Genomic DNA, 23,076 nt, shown 5'->3' with positions numbered 1-23,076 from the left:
TGGAAGCCTTCGGAGAAGGAAGGGGCTGAAGCCGCAGAGACCATGCTAGGGCTGGTCCTGCAGGGTTTATAAAAGTGGATACCTGTTCCTTAAAATGCCCCCTAATTGTCCCTTCCCCCAACCTCAAACAGGGCATCGAAAGCATTGATCAGATTGCCCGCCTGTGCCAGTCTGACGTGGAGGCCGTGCGAGCGGCAGCCCGGGAAACCACGCTGTCATTTGGTAACGTACAGCATCCAGCGTTTCGAAGTGCAGTGGGGTTGCTGGGGCCCGTAGAAAGGTTGTGCCAGAGAGGCCACAGCGGTGATGCAAAACAGCACACGGGACGGGCACCGTTAGCAACCTGTTTGACTGCATTTGGCCAAGGCCGGTTTCCTTTATGGCTGAGGTGGCCGTTTACGACCCTTGGGAATGAAAGTCAGATGCGAGGCAGGATTAAGGTTCAGCGGGCTCTGTCTTGGACAAAGGGACGAGGCCCTGGGGTCCACGTGAGCCAGTCCCAAAGGCTCCCCATCCCCTACCCTTTACAGCAGCACCGGAGGCCTAGGCGTCTGGAAGTACTAAGGCCACCTTGGCTCACCAGTGTAGGAAAGAGCGAGGTGGGGAGACAACCCAGTGACAGATGACCTTAATATTTCAGGTGAAAAAGGACGCTTAGCTTTTGAGAAGATGGATAAACTTTGCTCAGAACAAAGAGACGAAGCCTTTGGCCAGGAGGCAGATGTTGAAATCACAATATTTTAAAAAGCCTCAGCTAATGAGCCCAAACCCGGCACCTTTGTTTTTGCTGCTGCCCGGCCTCGACACAGGGAGGGCTTCGGGTGGAGGTACACGGTGTGCTCTCCCAAGAGCGTGAACTGGCCAGAGCTGCTCCCGGACTCTGGGCCAGTTACGAAGCCCCAGGGCACAAGTGGGACTTCTGTACGGGAGCAGAACAAGGGGCTGCACGGCACTTAGAGGGCTGCACTTCAGTCAATCAGCCTTTGGCTTTGAGAATCGGCCTGACCTTCCCCGGGGGCAGAGCCGGGTCAGTGCCAGCCAGCCACGTCACGAAGGGGCCGAGGCCAGGCAGGCGGAGGCCTGGAATCAGCAGGTCAGCTGGCTCAGCACTTCTGGTTCACTAAAGACTGGGACTGAGGAGGCGAGCAGACCGAGCGTCCCTGCTGAGGACAGAACTCGGGTCGTTCCCACAGCATCAGGTGTCACTGTGGGGAGGGCAGAGCCAGGGTTTCGACGGTTCGCCCGCTCAGCCCGAGCTGCAGCCCAAGCGCCACAGGGGAGCCGGCTGGTGGCCTGCTGACTGTGGGCCTTATTTTCACTGTGGTTCAACAGCACAAAGGAAACAAGAACATGCCGTCAGCCGAGAAGTCTTGAGTGCCATTTGCTTTGACCTCACTCATCAGAATGGAATCCATTTTCTGAAGCAAGTCAACTTAGGGTTTATTAAATAAATTGCTTCAGAAGCCATAAGCTAGTTTGAAGAAAGATTTTACTGAACATCATGTTTAAAGAAGGAAAATTAATTTCCTATTTAAGTCTATTAAAAAACCCAGACATGTCCTGGGCTGTTTCTGGGATAAGAATGTAGAGGTACCCTGGGGTCTGGATGTGGTATCAACAATGGCATTGGAAAGCTCTGTAACTTAAACATGCTCATTTACATTTCCTGTATATATTCTGTGCTTTTTGGTTTAACTCAGTATTTATTTGCCTTGTCCATATGTTGTTTTCTGAAATTTCAATTAAAATAACTTTTTATTGGCGTTCCACTCTACCTGAAAAAAGTGGAGGGTAGTGGTTGTTTTCTGGAATATCCTGAGGGAAGAAGCCATCCCTGCTGTCCCTCAGTGCTCTCTTTCCAACGTGACATAGACGCAGGGATAGAGGAGGGCTGCCTCAGGGCAGGGCTGCCCCTTGGACTCTCCACGTGCTCTCTGAGGCTCCCAGAGTCCCCTCTCCTTACAGACACCAGGCGGTGTGGCCCTTCTCTGGCCTTGGGCTCTATCTGACTTCTGCTTAGTTACAAATTTAGTTATTTTTTTCCACATTGGCATTCCTCCTCTTCATGAAAGCTTAGATGTCATTTTCTTTTTTTTTTTTTTGTATCTGAAAACGATTGAGGTGACGACAGTGGGTGTGACACCACCACCCAGGTCCCCACTGTCCTTGCTGGGTGTTGTGTGGTCACATGACCACAGACGTTGTTTCTGGGTTCCATGGATGTTGCTGAGAGGCCACAGCATAAACAGTTTACTCAGCAGCCAGCTCTGAACAGTCATAAAACCTTGGATATAAGGAAATTCTTGGTAGTATTTCTGCAACGTTGTGCAAGTCTGAAATTATTTCAGAACAAGAAGTTGAAAAATCACTTTGGGGAGACTTACATTTAATTTTGTACACGAAACGAAGACTACACGAATTGTTTATACTTCACTGTTACCTCTCTGTCAGTCTCCACTGATGTGTCAGTTCCACATCAAATGTGACTCGGCAGAGGTGCTGAGACATGGCCACCGTTGTGTCTTACAGGCAGCCGGCTAAGGGACACACGTTCTTGAGGTTTGAGCAGTTCTTCAAACAACCTTTATAAATTCATTAAGTTATCCAAGGGCCCTAACACTTGAAAAGGTGAGTTTTGTTGTTGCTGAAATGGGTTGAGGCCTGAGGCGCTGAATAAACACGAGGCAGGGAAAGTGCCCCCAGCCCAGAGGCACCCCCGACTCCAGGAGGCCGTTGCCGTCGTAATCCTCAGATGCGGAAAAACTATAACCCCTCTTGACTGACAACATCTGCTTCACATCAGCAGGGATGGAAAGAAAACAGAAGTTGCCCAGCCTGGTTTAGGCCTATTAAGCAAAGAAATGGGAAGCACCCCAAAGCCATGTTCTTTAGAAAAAATTTTTTATTGTTGCAACTAAAATGCAAACCCATCATTTATATGGCAAGTTGGAAAACTGTACAGTTTGACAGTTCTGTGAGGTCACAGAAGACCCTGAGACGCGCCCCCCGCCCCCCATCATGCATCCATGTATACACACACCTGAAAAGGTATCATACCAAAACACCTCGCTTTTTTTTGTTTGTTTTTATTTTTGTAAAAATGGTTTATTCTATGGCCATCGTAAAAAATAATGACCTGATGAGTAAATATTGGCTTAAGGCATATAGCAGAGCAGCTCGCTACTTCTCTAACATACGTGTGACAAGATGGAGAACCATCTGTTTTCCAAGGATAGGAGGTTAAACCAGTATATCCATTTTGAAATGCTACTATATATACACACCAAACTACTACATACATATACAGGACTTAAAATAACAAACAAGCCCAACTCAAAAATGCTTACAGCCTGGCACCTCAGAGTCTTATCCACACCTCACCAAGGCTCTGCGGGGCGATGCCTCAAATGTTCCCACCACAGACTTTCTCTGCACGAGCTTCTAACACGTGAAAGGCAAAATGTGAAAATGCTGGCAGAAGAGCAGCCCGTGAGCTATAGCTGCCTTTTTTTTTTCTTGTTAAGCCACTTAATGTGGAGGTCTTAAGTTCCCCTCGCAGGAAGAGTCGTGAGCACCATCAGTCCCCAGGGTTCAAGGGCAGGGCAGACGCCTCTCTCAGCAAGGCCCCCGGACCTGAAGGGCCACAGCCTGGCTCGAAGGGACCGTCGTCCAGGCTGTTTCAAGAAGTGTGGTTTCCAACAGTCGCCTTGGTTCCAGATCACGGTCCGCTCAAGAAGAGTGTGAACTTGGCACAGTGGAGGCTGACCCCAAAGGTGTGTGTGTCGTGGGGGACCTGCTTGTCTAAGTGTCCAGAGAGTGAGGTGTGACTATGGCTTCCCACACCCTTGGAATGTCTGAGTTACAGTGGGGCCCAGCTGGACCAGGACAGGCTGGGCCTCACTAGAAGTCACCAGAGTGTCATGCCAGGAATTGGGCAAATATCTGTTACTGGACATCGCTCCGCTGCCGAATGGCAATGATTTCAGCAACGGTCTTAGGAACCAGAGCCACGTAATGCTCAGCTCATGCAAAGGTAGACTGGACTTGTACACGGAGCGCGTCAGTAAGCAGAGATCTAAGGATTTCAAGCACGTGGTATTTGATCGGGACACAAGAAGACTGTACATGCATCCTAATGCACACAGGGAGAGTGGTGACTGAGACCGAGGTTCGAGCAGACAACTGGGGAGGGGAGGAACCGGGACAAAGTAATCTCACGCCATGTGTCTTAAATAGCCAAGTGTTCATTATATATTATCCCCTTGTTCTATAAACATAGGCAAACCTCTTCTCGTGTTACCCAATGAAATCACGACTGCTTACAACCGTCCTCCTTCCTAGTACTGGTCTGACGCAGCAGGCTCACGGCAAAGTCCTCCGTTCCCAGCGCTACCTGAGGGTTTATTATTGTACTTTTTGATAAAGCCCTTGGTGCAAGGCTGACATCAAAAAACGTTAACACATTATTGGTTTATGAAGATGCTAGTGCACTGTGGATGCCTTCAGGAGAAAAGACTTAAAAAATAAATATGGAGTGGAGAGGCTCACTACACGCCGTCTCCAGGGAGGGCTGTGGGAAGGATGTCGCTTGCCGCCTGCCAGGGATGCGCCGAGGGGGCACCATGCGAGGCTCGCCCCTCCACCCGCACAGGCTGCCTTGCTCTGAGCCACCAGCCCAGCGCCCTCTGTGCTCTCCTCAAAAAATGGGTTGTGGGTCTGGTATTCAGAGGAAGGCGAGGGGGAGAAAAGTAGCAGGATGGAGGTGAGGCCAACCGCCCGGGGAGAGGGGCTTTAGTGCAGAACCGACGTCCGTCGGGGCGCGGAGGGCTACGCTGTCCAACGGCCCTCGCCTACGCCGGCTGCCTGCTAGGCGGCTGCGGGCTCTATGGGCAGGGGCGGACCGTGGGTGGAGGCAGGTCAGATTGTGTGTGGCTGTCGAGCAGGAACTAGGACAAAACCAAACGCTTTCAGAGGAGCCCGGCCCTGCCCCCGCAGAGCTGCGGACTCGTGCAACACCTCGGCCGCCCGGGCCACTCCAGCCCCCGTGAAGGGGGTTTTGGTTATTATTATTATTTTTTACAACAGCTCCCCCTTCCCAAAATCACCCCCGAGGAAAAAGCTGTCTGCACGTTACTAAACCATCGGATGCGCTCAAAGGTGGTTGCTTAGAAAGAGGTAAAATACTTAAAATCATTAAAAGAAAAAACAGAAGTCTCGTGAGGTGATTTCCACGACCAGAGATTTGAGGCTAATCCTCACTCTTCTCCGTAACTTTAACGGCAACACATTCTAACGTGTGGATTTCTACTGAAATGGCATTTATGTTCCAAGCAAAGTGGAAACTGCTCCTTCTGGATCTCAATGGCTGGGTGAAAAGCCGGTGGCCACCCTGTGGTGACCTCTGACCCTGAGGCAGGGGCCCTGAGGAACCCTGTTTATGGGGATGGAGCAATGGGTGCAGGACGTGCGCAAGACGGCTGTAACGAGAGGGGGCCGGTGGAGGAGCGGACAACGGGAAGCCAGTGGGACACCCTGAGCAAAAGCAGAAGCCGGGTTCTGTTTTCTAGAGACGGCCTTTTGTTGTTTTTCTTCTTAAAACGGGAAAGCTCGCAGGCACTGTCCCGGCTCAGTGCGCGCTCAGCAGAGGAAGTGCCTGAGCGAGACGATGTCCGAAACCCTCAAACCCTCTCCTCCAAAGGACTTTACATTCGCAAAAGTGTGGGAGTCTTTCCCTGGGAAATCAAATAAAAATTGTGTATCTGGTTACACCACCTAAGGGTACAAGAAAGTTTCGTAAGTGCCTAGTCTTTTTTTTTTTCCCAGAAATAACAAAAAGCTGCTTTTTATAAAGGTTAAAAACAACAATGTGTTGTAATTCTATTACTTTTTTTTCAAAAACAAATGAACAAAAAAAGAAAAAAGAAAAAAGAGAGAGAGACGTATTTGGCATTTTGTCTACTTACTCCTGAATAGGTTAAGGCCCTGAGATTAGACTCTTCTATTCTTGGGACCACAGGGCTCCTTAAGACCCCGGTGCATCAATCCTCAATTCTCTCTCGTTAGCCCTTCACAGTCCCAGACTTTGAAAACCTTTGATCTGTTTCTTCTGAGGCTGGCTCAGAGGCTCCCGCAGCACTGAGCGCTACCGCCGGGCTGGCGGCCAGGGCTTGCCGTACACGCGGTCTGGCCAGCACGTCCGTCAGTGAAAACATACCCTGTAGCAGAGGTACGCGCCGGCTGTGAGGACCGTGGCCACGCACACGTTGACCAGGAAGGGCTTCCAGTGAGTCGGCGCCTGGTCCTGCTCCTCCTTGGGCAGCGATGGCTCCCCCTGGGCGGGACCTGCCCCCGCGACCCGCCTCCGGACTTCAGTGTCTTGACTCGCGCTGAGGAATGAGGGGGGCAGAGGCGGGTTACTCACTCGGGAAAACAATGGCAAGGATGCTATTACTCCCGGAGGAATTCTAGGAAAAAATGAGCCACGTGGAAGCAGAGCCTGCTGATGCTGACACTGGCCAGAGGCCCGCCTGTCACCGCCTCCCTCCCAGGGCCCGACAGCAGGGCCAGGGTGGGGTTCCGGAGACCCGCGGACTCCTCAGTGACGGGGCTGGGTAAGGGTCTGAGGAGCAGTACAGCCCCTGGGGCCGCTTGTAGAATGTTCCCCTTCAGATCAGGGAAGGTAACAGTGCAACCACAGGCTTCCACTCCCTCCCCGGGGCCTGACAGACGTGGACACACAGAGGCCTTTGTTGCTGCTGACATGCGAACACCACACATCTGCAGTGCTGACCCTCTGCCCTCCCCGCTGCACGCCCAGCCAGTCCTGCCAGCAGGCCCACTTCCCAGGTGTCCCGTGTGCAGTCAGTTGACTACCTTGCTGGGGGCAAGCCAGAGCCACCCTGTAGGGCTGTCCCAGGACAGGCCAGCAGAGGCTGTGGGCCTGGGTGCAGCCAGACCCTGCCTCTCCCCTCCCCACCTCTCCCAGGCCGTTGCCCTCCCACCCTTGCGTCCATCGAGGCGGCCCTGGCCACAGGAAGTCCTGCCTCCCACAGGCCTTTCCATGGCCCTGCTGCCCCAGCAGCCTCCCGCGTGACTGGCAGGACCATCCGGGGGCACCGCCTCCCCAGGAGACAGGAGGAGGCTGCACGAAGCGCCCTTCTCGGCGCCCACCCGGTGAGGCCCCAGCCGCAGGGCTGAGGCCTGTGTGCACGTGGGCTCCCCGCCCTCCCCGGTGCCCAGAGGCGCATAGGTTCTTGGTCCCACTCCATTCTTTTCCTGGAATTCTCTGGCTTTCAGCTTCCCAAATCCACACTTCCCTGCTCACCACCTTCACCCACAGAATGTGAAAGGCACCTTTCTCTCCATTGTCTTCATGAATAAAGAAACAGGACCAATGACACAAATTTGACCCAAGTCACATGCCAGCTCCCATCCCTCTCATCCTCGGCCCTCGGCGAGCCCTCAAAGGGAGCACGCCAGCCCCCCCTGAGAGTGTCAACAGAGGCCCTGGGAACCGGGGCACAGTCGCACTTGTTCAGCACCTGCTCTGGGAGGCCCCGCTGGACAAGTGTCTCTCGAGCCCCAGAACCGGACCCGGTGTTCCTGTGATGAGGGCCAGTTGCACAAAAGGCCCTGGGGAGTAGGTTCATGGGCCAGGACTGGGACCTGGACACCAGCATTTAGCAAAGTGCCCGGGGAAGATTTTGATGATCAGTGTGGGGCACACACTGTGTGTGACCTGCTTTCTCATGCATGACCGTTCCAGTGTCCGGCCGTAACAATACACCCTGATCCCATTCTTTAATAGCTGCAGAATATCCAACACAGGGAGAAAGCACGACTTATCTAATCCCTGGATACACAATCAGCTCATCTCTAGATTTTCACCATTAGAAATAATGCCACCACGAACACCTCGACCTGTACATCTCTGCACACCTGCTTGAGAACTCCTGCTGGCTGAGTTTCTAGGTGTAGACAAACGTGGGGTCAAAGTGTGCACTAATCTTAAACTGCCCTCCAAAACTGCAGGTACCAAGGGCACTGCCTCCACGGTCTCAGGCTCGGGCTAACCCCCGTTCATCCTTCAAGCTTGTGCACAATGCCACCTCCTGCTGGCAGCCTTCCTTGACCACCCAGGGAAGGCTGGGTGTCTCCTCTCTAAGGCTGACCCCCTCAGCGTGCACCTCCATCACACCCCTGTCCATGGGCCACCACCACAATCTACTGCTCCCTTGCCAGTAAGATGGTCTAGAACACAGACCAGGGGCTCCAGTCTAGTTATCTCGGGGTTTCACATGCATCAGTAGGTGCTCAGTAATCTTTGTCAAACTGTAAGGAAGCAAAACGGCAATCAACTCAATCAAGACCACATGAAAAGGGGGACTTCCCTGGTGGTCCAGTGGTAAAGAATCCGCCTTACAATGCAGGGGATGCGGGTTCGATCCCTGGTGAGGCAGCTAAGATCCGACATGCTGCGGGGCAACTAAGCCCACACGCCACAACTACTGAGCTCGCGCACCTCAACTAGAGCCCGCGTGCCCTGGAGCCTGCGCGTCAGACCTAGAGAAGAGGAAACCTGCACGCCACAACTAGAGAGGAGCCCACACACCTCAACGAGGATCCCACGTGCCACAACTAAGACCCAATGCAGCCAAAAATAAACAAACAATAAACAAATCTTAAAAAAAAAAGACTACATGAAAAGGTTAAGTACCCCAAGACCATTCTGGGGGCTGAAGGTACGTGGTCAAGCCTGGATATCAGTTTCAGGACTGGCCTGAAGTCCAGGGCAGGTTTCTGTCTTTGTCGCTGTCATCACCGGGCTGGAAGACCTGACTCAGTCGCACCAGACCCCTGATTCCAACAAGCACCACCAGGTGGTGCTAGATCCCCGCTAAAGCAGTCACTTCCCTGGGCCAACCTGTGGCTCAGTCAGAGGCTCCTCCAGCTGGGGGAGGAGCAGGGACGGTCCAGGGGCCTGTTCCTCAAGAACACAGAAGCACCGTTTGCCAAGAGGAGGCTGGGTCCACAGGGTTTCAATATCAATATGTATTTCTGGAACAGAAGGCCATTTCCCCTCGCCCCCAGCAAGCCAGGACCCTCTCACATTACCTTTCCAGGCTGCAGGGGGCGGTTAAGAGGGTTCTGGTTTCTTCCTTGACGGGCCCGTCTTCTTTAACCTCCTCAGTCTCAGCTGTCACCCACTGGTGGTTTGCGAAGAACTCCTTGCACTTCCCATTGTGTGGCTCCAGGATTCGTTTGGGAGGCCGGGGAGGTGGGGGGATGTGCTCGGGTGGAGGCTCCAGGTCCTCGTGGGAGAGCTCTTTCCATTGTTCCTTGAAAAAGCAGCAAGAGGAAGTCCCGTGAGATTTCACGTTTGGCTGATCTGTCAGGAAACCTGCTCCCCTTTACGTGAGCAGAGGTGAGGGGCCCTCTCAGCTTCTCGGGTCTCCAGCCATGTCCTTGGAAGATGAGATCTTATGAAAATAAAGTCTATTCTCCCTATTAATGATCTCTATGTGAGCACTTCAAAGGCAGAAACTGGAACATGGTGAAACCTTCCACAACTTTTTAGCTATTTAAACACGAAGCCCAGCTATTTCCTCTGACCCAGGATACTGTTTCAACGTTTACAATGAACAGCCTCCTTCTTTACAGGCAAAAATTTAAAACCCACACACCTGGATTAAAGCAAAAGCACTGCTGACCTGTACTGAAGAGTCTCCCATGATGAACTTGGCGCCTTCGATCACAGCCAGGTAGGAGAAACGGAGCTGGTCTGCTGTCTGGATCAGTCCCATCCGAAATTTCCGCATTTCTAACAGAACTTTCTTGATATCAACAGAAGAAGGGTCTTTCCTTTTGTCCATCTGAAAGCCAGAGAGGAGACACAGCTCAGTGAGGTCCAAGCCTCAAGTACAACGTGACTGTATATGTCCTGGAGCGTGCCAGTTCCTATTCAGGAAAAGTCATAGCGAGGAAGGCAGATTTCTAGAAAATGTGGCAAAATTGGGACCATTTGAGCACAGGGGCAAAATGAGAGGGAAGGGGATTCTCTGGATCTTCCACATTAAAATTAAGGGCCTCCCTTCAAACGAAGCTATTTAGGGTAAAGCTCCTTTCATGGGAAGGAAGCTATTAAAAAGTGAAGATCAAAGCTAGTTTACTGCAGAGACAGTTAACAGAGAAGCTGTGGCTGGGCCAGACTGGAGGTTAAAATGTGCTCCCTTCTCTTCTCGGGGTATTTAAGGGCCTTCTTACCAGCAAGAGGCAGGTGTCAGCCAGACAGAAGGTCCCTGATCTGCCGATGCCAGCACTGCAGTGCACCACAATGGGGCCGTACTCCATGCTGAGCGACCCCGACTCGCGGACTTTGAAAAGAAAGTTCAGAAACGAGGCTGGCGATTCAGGGACTCCAAAGTCAGGCCACGTGGTATAATGGAAATGTAAGATCTCTCGAGTTTCTTGAGACTGGAAGAGAAATATACTCATGACGATTCTAAGAGAATCACCTGTACAGAAATCATTAATTCCAAGTAAGCATGAAGTGCCTTTCCACCCACCTAACTCCAAGAGTAGTCTTAATTCTCAGATTTTTCTCCCCGGGTCCACAAACCCAGTGAACAAATACCAAGCCCCGAGTGGACCCCAGGTTGCTCCTGCTTCAACTGCCCCTCCTTTAGGATGGAACAGTCTTGCCCACAAGAGCCCTTGTCTCCAATGTTCCTCTCACTTCTGCCGTCTTCATGATTACAACCGATTTCTATCCACCCCACAAGTCAAAATGATGCTTCGCTGCCACCCACAGCAATCTTGTCATCAAAGGCCTCGGGGTTTCACATGAAAGAGTGGAAATGTAACTGCACGTGTGGGGCACCAGCTCTGGGAAACTCGGGGCTTTCCTTACAGGACTATCTGGATGCCTCAGAGAATTGTCATTTTACAGAAAAAAGTTACCAACTCAGTCTCCAAAGACAGGAGGCTGCCACGTGTGGCTCAATATCCAGCTGAACAGATGGTCCACGATGAGGAGGAGGATGCTGACAAGACCAGCTGCACTGGCCCCACAAGCGGAGCGCTTACCGTGTTCCAGTGTGGGCACGAGAGCTCACTGGGTTCTCACAGCAATCCCTCGAGGCACGTAGTCCCGTTACTCCCATTTTCCAGATTAGAAGACTGAGGCTTGGCAGCTAACCCTCCATTAAGTGGGGGAGCAGGAGTTTAAATCTAAGCTTGGTTGACTCCAGAGCCCACTGCAGGAACTCTTGAAAGGAGGAGGACCCTGGCCCTTGTCTCCTAGCCCAATCTGCTCACTGTGGAACAGAAAGAACGGCCTCTGGTGCTGTTTCCAGCTCCGCTCCTTCCTCTGAGCCTCTGAGACTCCACTCCCAGGGTGGACAACTGGTCGCCAGGAGCAATGATCAAAATGTAGTCCTTGCTGAGGAGAGCACCCAAGATTATACTAAGGCAAGAGCCCACAGTAATGGGAGCCAGTCACAGGGGAAGTAAGGCCTGCAGACAGGAACCACCCCAGCTGCGCAGCGCCAAGGGCCAAGCCAGTGCCTAGGTTACCTGGACAGCAGCTGATGGTGAAACACTTTGGGCCAAAGACCCGCTGACTGACAATGTCTCCCTTCGTTTGGCAAATGTCCATAACGTGCCTCCTGTGTGCCCGGCACGATGAGGTAATGACCCCGCGCCCTGCCCTCCCAATGCTCACAGCTTAGTTACAGCAACCTTCCCTGACCCTAGTGTGATGAAAACGTGTGAAAAGGACCCACAAAAACAGCAAGGACCTAACATCAGCAGAGAACACACACGTGTCGCCCTGCACCAGCTCTTACACACACTGGTATCTTTCTGCAGAACTGGAAAAAATCTGCTTATGACATGAGGATAACTTATAGAACCACACCAAACAATTCCATACTTTCCTCCCTAGAAAATGATCTCCTTATATCCTTTAATGGCTTAAAAGAGAAACGTGTCTTCTATTTATTTTGGAACAGAAAAGCACTTAAAAATAGATTTTTTAAAAAATGGAATAAGAAGGGCTTCCCTGGTGGTGCAGTGGTTGAGAGTCCGCCTGCCAATGCAGGGGACGCGGGTTCGTGCCCCGGTCCGGGAAGATCCCGCATGCCGCAGAGCAGCTGGGCCCGTAAAGCCATGGCCGCTGAGCTTGCGCGTCCAGAGCCTGTGCTCTGCAATGGGAGAGGCCGCAACAGTGAGAGGCCCGCGTACCGCAAAAAAAAAGGAATAAGAAAACATGCCAAAAGCAAGTTCCTTCTTTTAATTCTTAAAAAGGTGTGGGTTACCTTCTGTTTACTCCCTCCCTCACGGCTGCCCACCTCTTTCTCAAGGAATTCATTCCAAACGTGTGCTCGGCCAGGTACACGTCTGACAAAAGACTTTTTCAAAACCACGTCTGTTTGGAGCAAACAGATCTCCCCCAAACCTCCAAGCTGCTGCCTCTGCTCTGCCACGCAAACAGCACAAACCTCTTCTGCTCTGTCCAAATTCTGTTTCCCTCAAGAAGCAAAGGAAATTTTCTCAAGAGTTTGCCGGAAGTCACTTGCAATGTCAGGCTTGCAAACGCTCAAAAGCATTAAAAAAGTCTACCACGTAATCCTCCAGGCACATACCAACCCACTGCCAACATTATTGCTGAAAATCCTCCGTATCAAACCCCTCCATAAATCACACCCCGAGAGCCTGCATGCGGCTATGGCCGGGCTTGGGGCTCCAGCGCTAGTGCACAGGGGGCGGCAGGGGGACCTGGACCCACTGCGCAGCTGCATTCCCCCAGAGCCACGGGATTTTAACCTCTTCTCCACTTCCAGTCACCTGCGTAAGTTCTCGATCTTACTTCGACTATTAATCCCACCCCAGGCGTCACGGTGACTATAAAGCAGTAAACTGAAAACTAAGATGCAAATAGAATCCAGGGGCAGATTCCTCCTCTTCAGCCCCGGCCCGCAAGCCCCAACACCAGTCCCACCGCCCCCAGATAAATCCACGTTCCTTCGACCCCACAGAACCTGTGAACCCTTCCCGGCACGTGCTCTGAGCCTATGCTGCTCTCACACTGCACACGGACCACCTTCTGGAAGGCTTTCAAAAACCCTATCTGACAGGGGGGCAGACATAGACGCAGTGAGAACGGTGCCCTTTGCCTGAAGTCTGACAATTTGATATCCTGGGGTGTCCCCAGGAGCTGCCGTCAGCTCCCTTCCACTGTTCCCACTACAAGCATGGTTCCCCAGAGTGATGGCTCCGGGCGAATCATTCAGCCTCCCCGAGGGCAGGGTCTTCCGTGATGCCGATTCTAGCACACTGCCCAGACATATTCCAAGACCATCATTTAATGATAGCTGGCAGGTGGTGTTACAAATTCTCCCCACACATGGGCTTCCCTGGTGGTGCAGTGGTTAACAATCCGCCTGCCAAGGCAGGGGACACGGGTTTGAGCCCTGGTCCGGGAAGATCCCACATGCTGTGGAGCAACTAAGCCCGTGTGCCACAACTACTGAGCCCACGTGCCACAACTACTGAGCCTGTGCTCTGGAGCCCACGAGCCACAACTACTGAAGCCCGCGCACCTAGTGCCCATGCTCTGCAACAAAGAGCAGCCTCCGCTCGCCGCAACTAGAGAAAGCCCGCGCACAGCAATGAAGACCCAACGCAGCCAAAAATAAAATAAATGAGATAAATAAATTTATTAAAATTAATTAATTAATTAATTCTCCCCACACAAACAAGCCCAAGACTTCATCTAGAAAACTTTCACTGACTATGAACTGGGAGTCAGCCCTGGAGGGCCCTTCTTCCCTCACTTCAGACTAAAGAGACTGTGGACCACAAGAGAGGCCCACGTGCTCTGCTGGTATTTAACTCACAGGCCATCACTTTAGTCCCTCTGCAGTTGCAAAGGCAGGAGCAGGAACAGGTAAGGTTTAGGTCAGAACTCCCTTTTCCCTAAGAACTGGTGTTAACTAGTGTTGGGAAAGAGCTCTGTGGGGAAGGAGGCAGGTGAGACCCGCCCCCAGGCACCTCTAGTCACCCGGTAAGTAAGCAGGTAAGCTCTACTCACCATAGTGCTAAAACTACTTCTTGCTCAGAGCACAGAAAACCACTGGCATAAACAACTGGTGTTCAGTAGTATCACCCAAGTGAAAAGACATCTCAACCAGTAACTGTCTGAAGTACTTAAGCGCATGCCATACTCACTGTGAGGTTTTCCAATTCTAGTTGTCGTACTGTGTAATATGACTTAATATCTTCAGAGATCAATGTCAATTTCAAATTTGTGTCTTCAAAGATCATTTCTTCTTCTTCTTTTTGTGGCCAGTACTGTGCACATTTTAACTAGGGGAGAAAATAACATTGAATTATTGTGAGCAACTGACAGTCTTCCTATGGAGGTTTGAAGTACCGTCCACGAGCTTTATGATAACCCAAAGACCCAGGGTTTTCTGACCTTGGAGGTCGCCATCAATGTAACCTGCCTGCCTCCAAAGGAGATGGGGAGGGGGTCTGTGAAGATCTAGACCAGGACTAGTCAGGCAGACAGGACTTGCACTTCCAAACCCAGCTGCCCCGGTTTTCCACACAGCGAAGTGTTCCAGGGGTCTGATCCTCTCCCTATCACCCATGAAGGAAGCCAGATGGCACACAAGGTTTAGTCTCTCATGAACTACTTTATGTAGCCATTTCAAAGGTTATCAAGACCCTGATGGGTGCTCTCGGCATAGCGCAGACTCCCTACCCTGGGGACGATAACCAAGGCTAGAAGAGACCACATGAAACACCGTAAAAAGCTTGAAGGGCTGTAATCAAATGCAAACCAGAATCGAGAAGGTTTGCAGAGGGGTCCTCCAAGGCTGGGGATCACCCACTGCCCCACCCCACCCTTTCATTCTGGTTCGGTTCAGTTCAGAAAAATCCCTTGTTGTAGTTTAAAAATTTTAGAAACTACTTGATGCTCTTGATTTAAACGTAGCTCATTAACATTTTCCTTAAAGCAAGCAAACTCCCGAAGATTTGGTTTCATTTAGAGTTCAAGAAAGAAAATCTGAGTCAAATTTAGTGGCATGCTTTGCTTGAGCCAAGTGTCTACGCCAGACGTTTCTGGTTGCTGATGACTGTTCTGGATAAGAACAGCAGGTAGATGGGGGCTAAGCTGCCAGGTCCATAAGCCAGAGGAACCGACATATGTCCCCAGACAGAGGGACCCTCAAAGATGGTATGACTTTCAGCAAATGAAATATCAGTGTGTGTAAACAGCTCTTTGGGAAATGGTACAAGTTCAAGACCCTTATAATTCAACATGCATTGACTCAGAGGAGCCAGGAGGCTCTTGAAGAGGCTGAAGACAGAACAACAAAAGCCCATCGGTCCTGCTTTAATGAAAACCAAAGCAACAGAAAAAAGGGAGGGAAACAAATTAAGAAACACCACACTGAGATGCCAACACAGCATCAAACTTTATGGTTTCCGAACAGAAGGCCAATAAGAGCCTGGACACTGGCCTGTTTTAAAGTTTTGGCCAGTTTCACCCTCCCTGCACCAATGGTGAGCGCCAAAGATGAACCCCTGGAACAGAGCCCATCTGTCAGCACCAAAGAGATCCTGCCACTCAGGACACAGAAGCATCAATGGCATGGCACGATCCCATGCTTAGCCAAAGTGGGTGAGGCAGATGACGGCAAGACTTCAGGAGACGCTTAAAGGATGCATTCATTCCCACACTTCAAATCATTAGACCTGTGTAATGCCTTGAGACTCCAGAAACAGACTGCCCTGGTAGGTCCAAAACCACGTGTGCTGGAGTGGGCACCCAATTCAGTGAGCAGACCAAGAGTAAAGCAAAGAAGCAGAAATGCAGAATGGCGAGCTGCTACCAAAGAAGAGGCCAATGTTTTCATGCCTCATGGGCAGGAAAGGCAAGTCTTTTCAACCTCACGTCCACACAGCAAGCAATCACTTTCAAAAGCAAATATAAAGCCTTACAAATCTCTGTAATCTGGGTAAAGAGCAAGACTTTGGAACTCTACAGCTGAGGAATTCTGGCACACACTAAGTGTCAATACTTATTTAAAAAACAGGAGTTCTTAAAAGAACTCTTAGGCATCTATAGCAACATGCCACGGTCTGCTGTCATTTCCTGTAGAAATTTTTATTGTAAACATATGCAACAAAACAAAACAAAATAAGCACAATATCAACTACTTCCTGTTATCCTGTTTAGTTGATACATAGTGACCGGAAAAGGCGATTTATTTTATTAGAAAGCAGTCCTTCTTCAGGGTTAAAATTGAGGCATGTTTTGGGTTGGCACCAAACAGCCACATGGCAGTGCCAAAGTACTGGCATCTGTCATACCTGCTGTTACCACCATGAAGGCGGGTGTGAGAGAGTCCTTGCTTGGGTCCATCTAAGACAAAGAGCTACACCATCTTGAGAAAAATCCATGAAAGTCATCTGGGGTGACCCTGTGATGGGTGATTTGGCTGAAATAAGAATGAACACAGAGAACTAAAAGCAGAGAACGAGAGAGATGCACAAAGCCTAAAGCACCTATGATACAAAACCTAGTGTCTCGGGCCTGAAAGCACTTGAAATCAAACAGCATCTTTAGTAGGGATTTCAGGGGAGAGATATGGGCGATGTTTCTGGTTGAACATGGCTTTGCTACTTCCCCCTAGACAACAAGCCCGGCCTCTACACACATGCACTCTATCCCATCATGTCTAAACTCAGTTTTTAAACTGAATGAATGAGAACTTTGGCCATTTGGATGACCTTAGTCTAACACACACGATCATTTTCTGCACAACGGTTTTCCAGGAAGCACAGGGTCCCAAAAGGGTAACGGGCAGGTCTGCCAAAAATACAGGGAGAACATCTACCACTGTTTGGTGAAAGAAGGAAACCAGAAAACAAATATGCATTACATGGAAACGCTCTGCAAGCTGGTTTTGACCACGGGCTGTGTGGAGAAGTTATAATTAGATTAGTTGAGCAAACAAGACAATGCAATTTCTTATAATTTTCCCCAGTCAGCCCTTATGGGGTGATAACGTTGAGGCCGAATTAAAAATGTTTATCCCAAGGAAACTTTAAGAACCATAAACCATACGTTGCTTTCCATGCCAATCTGCAGGCCCAAAAGACCCACAGTAAAAAGAAGAGCTGCAAAGGAAAACAGGGATTACTGTCACATCATCACAGTAAACTACAATAAAAACCAACTAGTTTTTTGTTGTTGTTGTTTTTTTAATGGGCAACATAGCAGTCCAAGGGGAAAGGTTGTCACAGTGGATCTGTGGTCCATTTACGTTCGGCCTTGGGTGGGCGACAACCAAGAGCAGGGCCTGGTGACAAACATGTGACTGCAGTACAGGGCCACCACTCCTGGTGTCCTGTGGCAACAGTAGCTAAAGCAAACCGCGTGCAAATAGCAAAGAGGTTTCATCTGAACTTTTAGTAACAAATAAAAGGCAAATGCTACCATATCTGATGATTTTAAAATAAATAAGTCATGATTTAATATTCTCAACCCTCCATACGACTACAGAGTGTTTCTCAACTGAGGGCAATTCTGCCTCCCAGGGGACACTGGACAATGTCTGGGGACATTTCTGATGGCTTCAACCTGGGGTGGGGGTGATACTGGCATCCAGTGGGCAGAGACCAGGGATCCTGCTAAACACCCTCCAACGCACAGGCCGGCCCCCCAAGACAGAGAGCGATCCGGCCCAAACGTCAGCAGCGATGAGGCTGGAAGACCCCGAAGGGTCATCTGTGCTCAGCACCTGCACCGGCCACCGTGTTTCACTTCTCCTTGAGGAGTGCGTGTATTGCGGGAACCTCGTGTTTTGTTTCTTTACTCAAAACTGCTGACAAGAGTGGTGATGGGTGAGGGTTTGCTTCACATTTGCAACTTCACATTTTATTAATCAAGCCACTGCAGAGAAAATCAAAAACCACTCTCACTGTAAACATTTTTTTCTAAGACAAGAAGCATCACTGCATCAACTGAACACTCAGGTAAGCTCTTTACACCTGTGAGTGCGGAGCGAATAAATACTCTCTTTCAAGAAAAGGAGGCAGAGGCAAAAGTATGATTTTAAACATGTGCGGTCGTACGAAGGCCATTTGTTGTAACCAAGACCGTTCCTTTCCGGGTGCGGGAGGGAAGAGGCTTTGTGGCGAGTGCTTTACTGCTTTAGGTTTTCACCGCTCACGTTTCCTTTGATGTGTTACTTCTTTGCACTTGTATTTTTTCCCTTTAGGGCCACGACTGTGCTTTCTTCAGAGGGGTGGCGTCTCCAGAGCCTTCATGTTCTCCTGGCAAGCCACGGCCGCATCCTGACACAGCCAGGACAGCTGCGACAGCAGTGCCCCCGCTGAGCCCCAGAGAGCACAGTGCCAGCACCTGGCCGGGCCTGGGCTACACGCTCCTCCCGGTCTCCGTGCTCCTCAGCCCACCTCCTCCCGGGGCCTCCACCTCTGAGGCTGCGGAGCCCCGGCAGTGCTGGTGCTGGCTGCGAGTGTCTGCTGCTGGCCGTGTCTGGTGCTGGCCGTGAATGTCGTGGGAAGCAGGCGGGAGCCAGGGGGGCGGGGATATGGCATCTATTCCCTACTTCAAAGATGCGTGGGGAGGGAGAGCACAGCCACCGCGGCCCCAAGGGAAGCAACGTGGGATGCCGGGAAGTGGGGCAAGTGTGATTCTGATCATTAGCCCAGAGAACTGGCAAGAAACTTAAAAAAAAGAACAATTTAATAAAATAAATAAACGTTTGTCCTGGCTGGAGTCTGGAGACGGAAGGCGGGGCTGGGGGTCCAGGTTAACTAGGGCCCAACCATACCCGGTCCAGTAGCCACATTATGCATATCTGGGAGGCAGGGGGAGCCCCAGAAGAGTTTCAGCTGTGAAGAGGTGTGGTGAGACTTGCTTTAGAAAGACCATTCGGGATACAGGACGCAGGAGAGACTGAGGAGAGCCGTTGAGGGGCAGGAGGTGGCCTGAACAAACGCACACCTCGAGTCCACGTTGCAAAGAACTTGGAAGAAAGGAACACACACCCTGAAGTGAAGCACAAGCAGACAACGTCCACACTAAAGAGGTGTGGCCAGGAGCCAAGCGTCTGGGGATTTTATGGAGGCGAACCCAGGGTCCAGCTGCTCCCACAGCTCAGGTGCAGAGAGGCATGCTTTTACCAGCCAGAAAAAGCAAATATGATGAAGATACAGTAGGAACTTGCTTTTCAAAATAAAACTCCGCTTACACAGCTCCACAAGGCAAGCACAGCAGCACACGAAGCAGGAGAGAGACTGAGAGGTGAGAGGAAAGCAGGACACACGCATCACACACTGGAGAGACTGACTGATGGGGGCAGGGTGGAGAATAGGTCAAGGGCAGTTTGCCTTGTTTCCCTCTTTTAAATTCACCTACGTATCTGACTTGTTTACAATAAACATGTATTTGTATACTGCTTCTTTATGTTTTTCTAATAGAAATAGAAAAGCAACTCAAGGAAATAAACACGGACAGATGTCGACTTTGTGGACTGGCGTCCACACGGGCAGCGATGCAAACAGTGGATCAATCTATGACTTACCGAGCCTTTCTCCATCACTCTGTTGAGCATGACAACGCCCCTGCTTTTCTGCTCCCACACCATCTCCCAAAAGTGACCGCAGGTATTGGGCAAAGGGCCCTGCAAACACACAATGCACAGTGTATGCATTTTACACACAAACACGTTCCAGTGCAAGCTCACTGCTGGCGGAGTGGATGACAGGGCCCTCAGGCAGCGTGGTGGCCATGGCTGGGACAGGGACCCGCCTCTCCCTGCCTAGTGGTAACCACAATTTTATTTCCTACCACGCGGTGAAAGGTCATTTCTGCACCTCAGGGCTGGTTCAGAGCTGAGCGATGGAGGAGAGAAAACACAGACTCTGCTTTCTGGTGTGGGCTGGCCAGCTGAGGGGCTCCACTGAGAACCATGCCTTAGGGCGGGTGGTATAGCGAATAAAACTGGCTGCAGGGGAGAGGCAGTGTGGGGAAGGGGTCACAGGGACGCTTCCGACGGCTTGGTCCCAGCTCCAATCACTTACTATCTGTGTGACCTCGGACAAGTCACCCCACCTCTCCTTGCCTCAGTTTCTCCACCTATTCACAGGGTTGTGAAGATTAACTATGTTCATATATCAATACTTATTAGGCCTTACCACAGTACCTGGAATACAGTAAACACCCAATAAAATGCACCGATTATTATTACTATTAATAATGGTTAACCTGACCACAGACAGCCTTCATCCTTGGACCAAGGAACATGAGATGTGGACACACAAATGGTCAGGCGGGTGGCCCAAGGGGTATGGTGTCACCGAGGCATGGGGGGTAGGGGTGCCTGCTGAGCAGCGGGGCCTGTCTCACTCCAGCCCCCCTGGCAATGGGCACAGATGTTTACTGGATATAGGGTATGAATGCCTCAAGTTTGCCTCAATTTTTAGTGCTGCCTGGAAGGGACATCACCTATCACCTGCACGACAGAGCATGTCACCTCCTCTGGCCAGCACCACTTCTTCTAAAATGGTTTCCATTCACTTTCATCCAAAATCTCCTCAGTCTTTACATCTTTTCCCTTTAAGTCTCACCGCGCTTCCCTCGACCACGGAGCCCTCAGTGCCCTCTCGCTTCCTTCCCTGAACTTATCTGGGATTTGCTGCCTAAACCTGACAAATCCTGGCTCCTTAGGGTCTCAGACAATAGCGGATTCCATGGTAACCCCTTCCAGCCAAGTGACAGAAAAACGGCTCCAGGAAGGCAGGAATCAGGGGGCCCATGGCTGGGCACGAGGACCCTATTGCCAGGTCCCCATAGCGGTGGCTCTTGTTACTCCCCTGCCCCCATACTTCACCCCAGTTTAGAATGGGTCTGAGGGATTAAAAATCCTGTAAGATCTGAAAGGATACACGCCAAACTCAGCCAACACTTGAAGATGGACATGAAGGCCAGCACCTGTGACATTATTCTCTATGCTTTAAAAAATATTTCAGTCATATTGTCTAGGGATGTAACTCTGGGGTCAGGCTGCTTCAATCCCGTATGTAAAGCTCAGGGCAGAGGGAGACCATGTAAGCAGTTGGATATAACCATGGTACAACCTGACAAACAGACAGACCTTCAGATGTGCCAAGGAAGCGCTAGGGCATGGGGGTGGGGAGGACAGCGGTGTAGAAGTTTCCATGGTGATTTCCTAACACTCCATGTGACTTTACAGACCCTATCTTTGCTTTGGGCTTCCTGACCCCACACCAAAGCTGAATGGCTGAAATTAGGAAGTAAGAAACTTGACTACTTCTAAAAAGAGAAGTTCCCAAGAAGCCACTTTTGCCTCAACCTCTTCCCACCAGCCTGCCACCACCAAGGTCTCGCTCCTTCTCATCCCCACCCCAGAGGTGCTGGGAGGACCATGCGCTGAGGGCCCGGGGACTGACGTTCCATACACTGACTGGGGGGCACGAGGGCCAACTGTGGTCACGTGCGGAAAGGAATTGGGACAGGACAAAAGGGACAGTAAAGAAGGGCCACCAGGGATACGCCCTGCCCCAAAGCAGAATTTTTTCACTGCACTTTCTGGTTTCACTGTCATTTTAGTCTCCGAATATTAACCACAGCTATGACGTTCACAATCACCCTATAACGCAAACCCAATATACTACTGATAAAAACTGATACGCAATGAAAAAACAAAAATTAGGATTAAAAAAAGAGAGAGAAACTTAAGACTGTTTAGACCAATTTACAGGTAACAGATTAAGACGTGAGAAAATTACTTAAAAAGAAACTCCTTTATCCCCTTTCCCAGATACCCATGGTCTTTGGGTCATACACCAGTACGTGTTTCACAAAAGGTTATTAAACCACTTTTATGATTTTTTTTTCCCATAAAGATGCCAAAAACCAGTGGGAGTTTCAAGTGGTTGTGCATGTTTGTTCACATCACCTACCCCCTCCATACACCCCACCCCCCGCAAGAATGAGGACCATGCAGAGGAATTCTGAATGGCCATCTGGATAGATTCCTCGCCTATTGCTAACCCTCTCAGATTTCCACGAGCAGCACTGGACACTCTGAGGCGAATACTTATGGACTCAACACAGGTACTGCTCTTCTCTAGCTGCTGCCTCTGTCGACAGACCACAGGCCACTCTGGCATTTTACTGCTGTTTTCTATAAACCCAGCAATGCCATACTTCCCAGAAAAGATTCATGTCACGACCAGACTGAATCTCGGAAGGAAGACTTTTTCCTTCCTTGTTGCTTTTTTGGGTTGTTTAAAACCTGATCTTCTAAACAGATGTGGCAGATTTTATTTGAGGTGTAGACAACAGCACTCTGAAACTCTTACGCTGACATCAAGTAAGGCAAAAACCATTAGAGTCAAATTCGAACAATCCGTTTACCTGCGTGAGAATGTAACTCCTTTGGGCTTCTTCCATTTTTATCAAACTAGCATTGATATAGTCGTTATCTTCTTGATGAAGCTTAATCCGACTATGGTCAACTGAAAGGCAAACCAGAACTCAGAGGTTAATCCTGGAGGACCCAAATGTCCACACAGGCAGTGCACCCCATGGGGAAAAAGCAAGAAGGTGAGTTGGTGGCACTCAGGGCGTTCACATTGGCTGAGGCCAAGCTGTTTTAGTTGAGATTAGTTATCAATATGGAAACGACTAGTATTTTCAGAAAGGTTTTTGGAAGTGTTTGAAACTTAACATGAAACAGCAACAGAGGCAAACTATACTAAAACACAGAATATGTCCTGTTTGGGAAATCTGTTTTTAGGCTATATCGTCTTATGATATTTGTTACTGTCCCCACAACTTGGAAGACCGGGGAAAGGGGATGTCAAGGGATCTGTTCTCTGATGCCTAATATATACTTTTAAAGGGTAAAAAATACAGTGGCTTCAATCTTTAAAAGGGAAAAAAAAATCCACCAAAAATTCCACCCAGTCCCCAGAGCTCTAGTTGGTACAATGAGCTAAGTACGTAAG

General features: G+C 50.2%; 2 protein-coding genes across 9 annotated transcripts in view; one reads left to right on the top strand and one right to left on the bottom strand.

The window, feature by feature from the left end:
• RIPOR3 (RIPOR family member 3) overlaps positions 1 to 1,774 on the top strand; it is a 70,234-nt gene extending 68,460 nt beyond the window's left edge. For all 6 annotated transcript variants that reach the window (XM_060285091.2, XM_030839074.3, XM_060285087.2 and 3 more), the window contains 2 exons: positions 132 to 222; positions 641 to 1,774. In XM_060285091.2, the coding sequence (XP_060141074.1) occupies positions 132 to 222; positions 641 to 744 (195 nt within the window). In that variant the 3' untranslated portion in view covers positions 745 to 1,774. The remainder of the gene's footprint in view (positions 1 to 131; positions 223 to 640) is intronic.
• Positions 1,775 to 2,911: 1,137 nt separating this feature from the next.
• PTPN1 (protein tyrosine phosphatase non-receptor type 1) overlaps positions 2,912 to 23,076 on the bottom strand; it is a 67,993-nt gene continuing 47,828 nt past the window's right edge. For 2 of the 3 annotated variants that reach the window (XM_030839079.3, XM_060284912.2), the window contains 7 exons: positions 22,484 to 22,584; positions 19,626 to 19,724; positions 14,230 to 14,367; positions 10,264 to 10,473; positions 9,711 to 9,872; positions 9,115 to 9,338; positions 2,913 to 6,386 (listed from right to left, as the gene is read on the bottom strand). In XM_030839079.3, the coding sequence (XP_030694939.1) occupies positions 6,200 to 6,386; positions 9,115 to 9,338; positions 9,711 to 9,872; positions 10,264 to 10,473; positions 14,230 to 14,367; positions 19,626 to 19,724; positions 22,484 to 22,584 (1,121 nt within the window). In that variant the 3' untranslated portion in view covers positions 2,913 to 6,199. Of the gene's footprint in view, positions 6,387 to 9,114; positions 9,339 to 9,710; positions 9,873 to 10,263; positions 10,474 to 14,229; positions 14,368 to 19,625; positions 19,725 to 22,483; positions 22,585 to 23,076 lie in introns of all 3 variants that reach the window. The other variant, XM_070043644.1, reaches the window with a different exon arrangement.

This window comes from Globicephala melas, chromosome 15 (genome assembly GCF_963455315.2).
Source record: "Globicephala melas chromosome 15, mGloMel1.2, whole genome shotgun sequence".
Taxonomy (NCBI): domain Eukaryota; kingdom Metazoa; phylum Chordata; class Mammalia; order Artiodactyla; family Delphinidae; genus Globicephala; species Globicephala melas.
The sequence above is the reverse complement of the archived record's forward strand: the minus strand, read 5'-3'. Positions and strand labels throughout refer to the sequence as shown.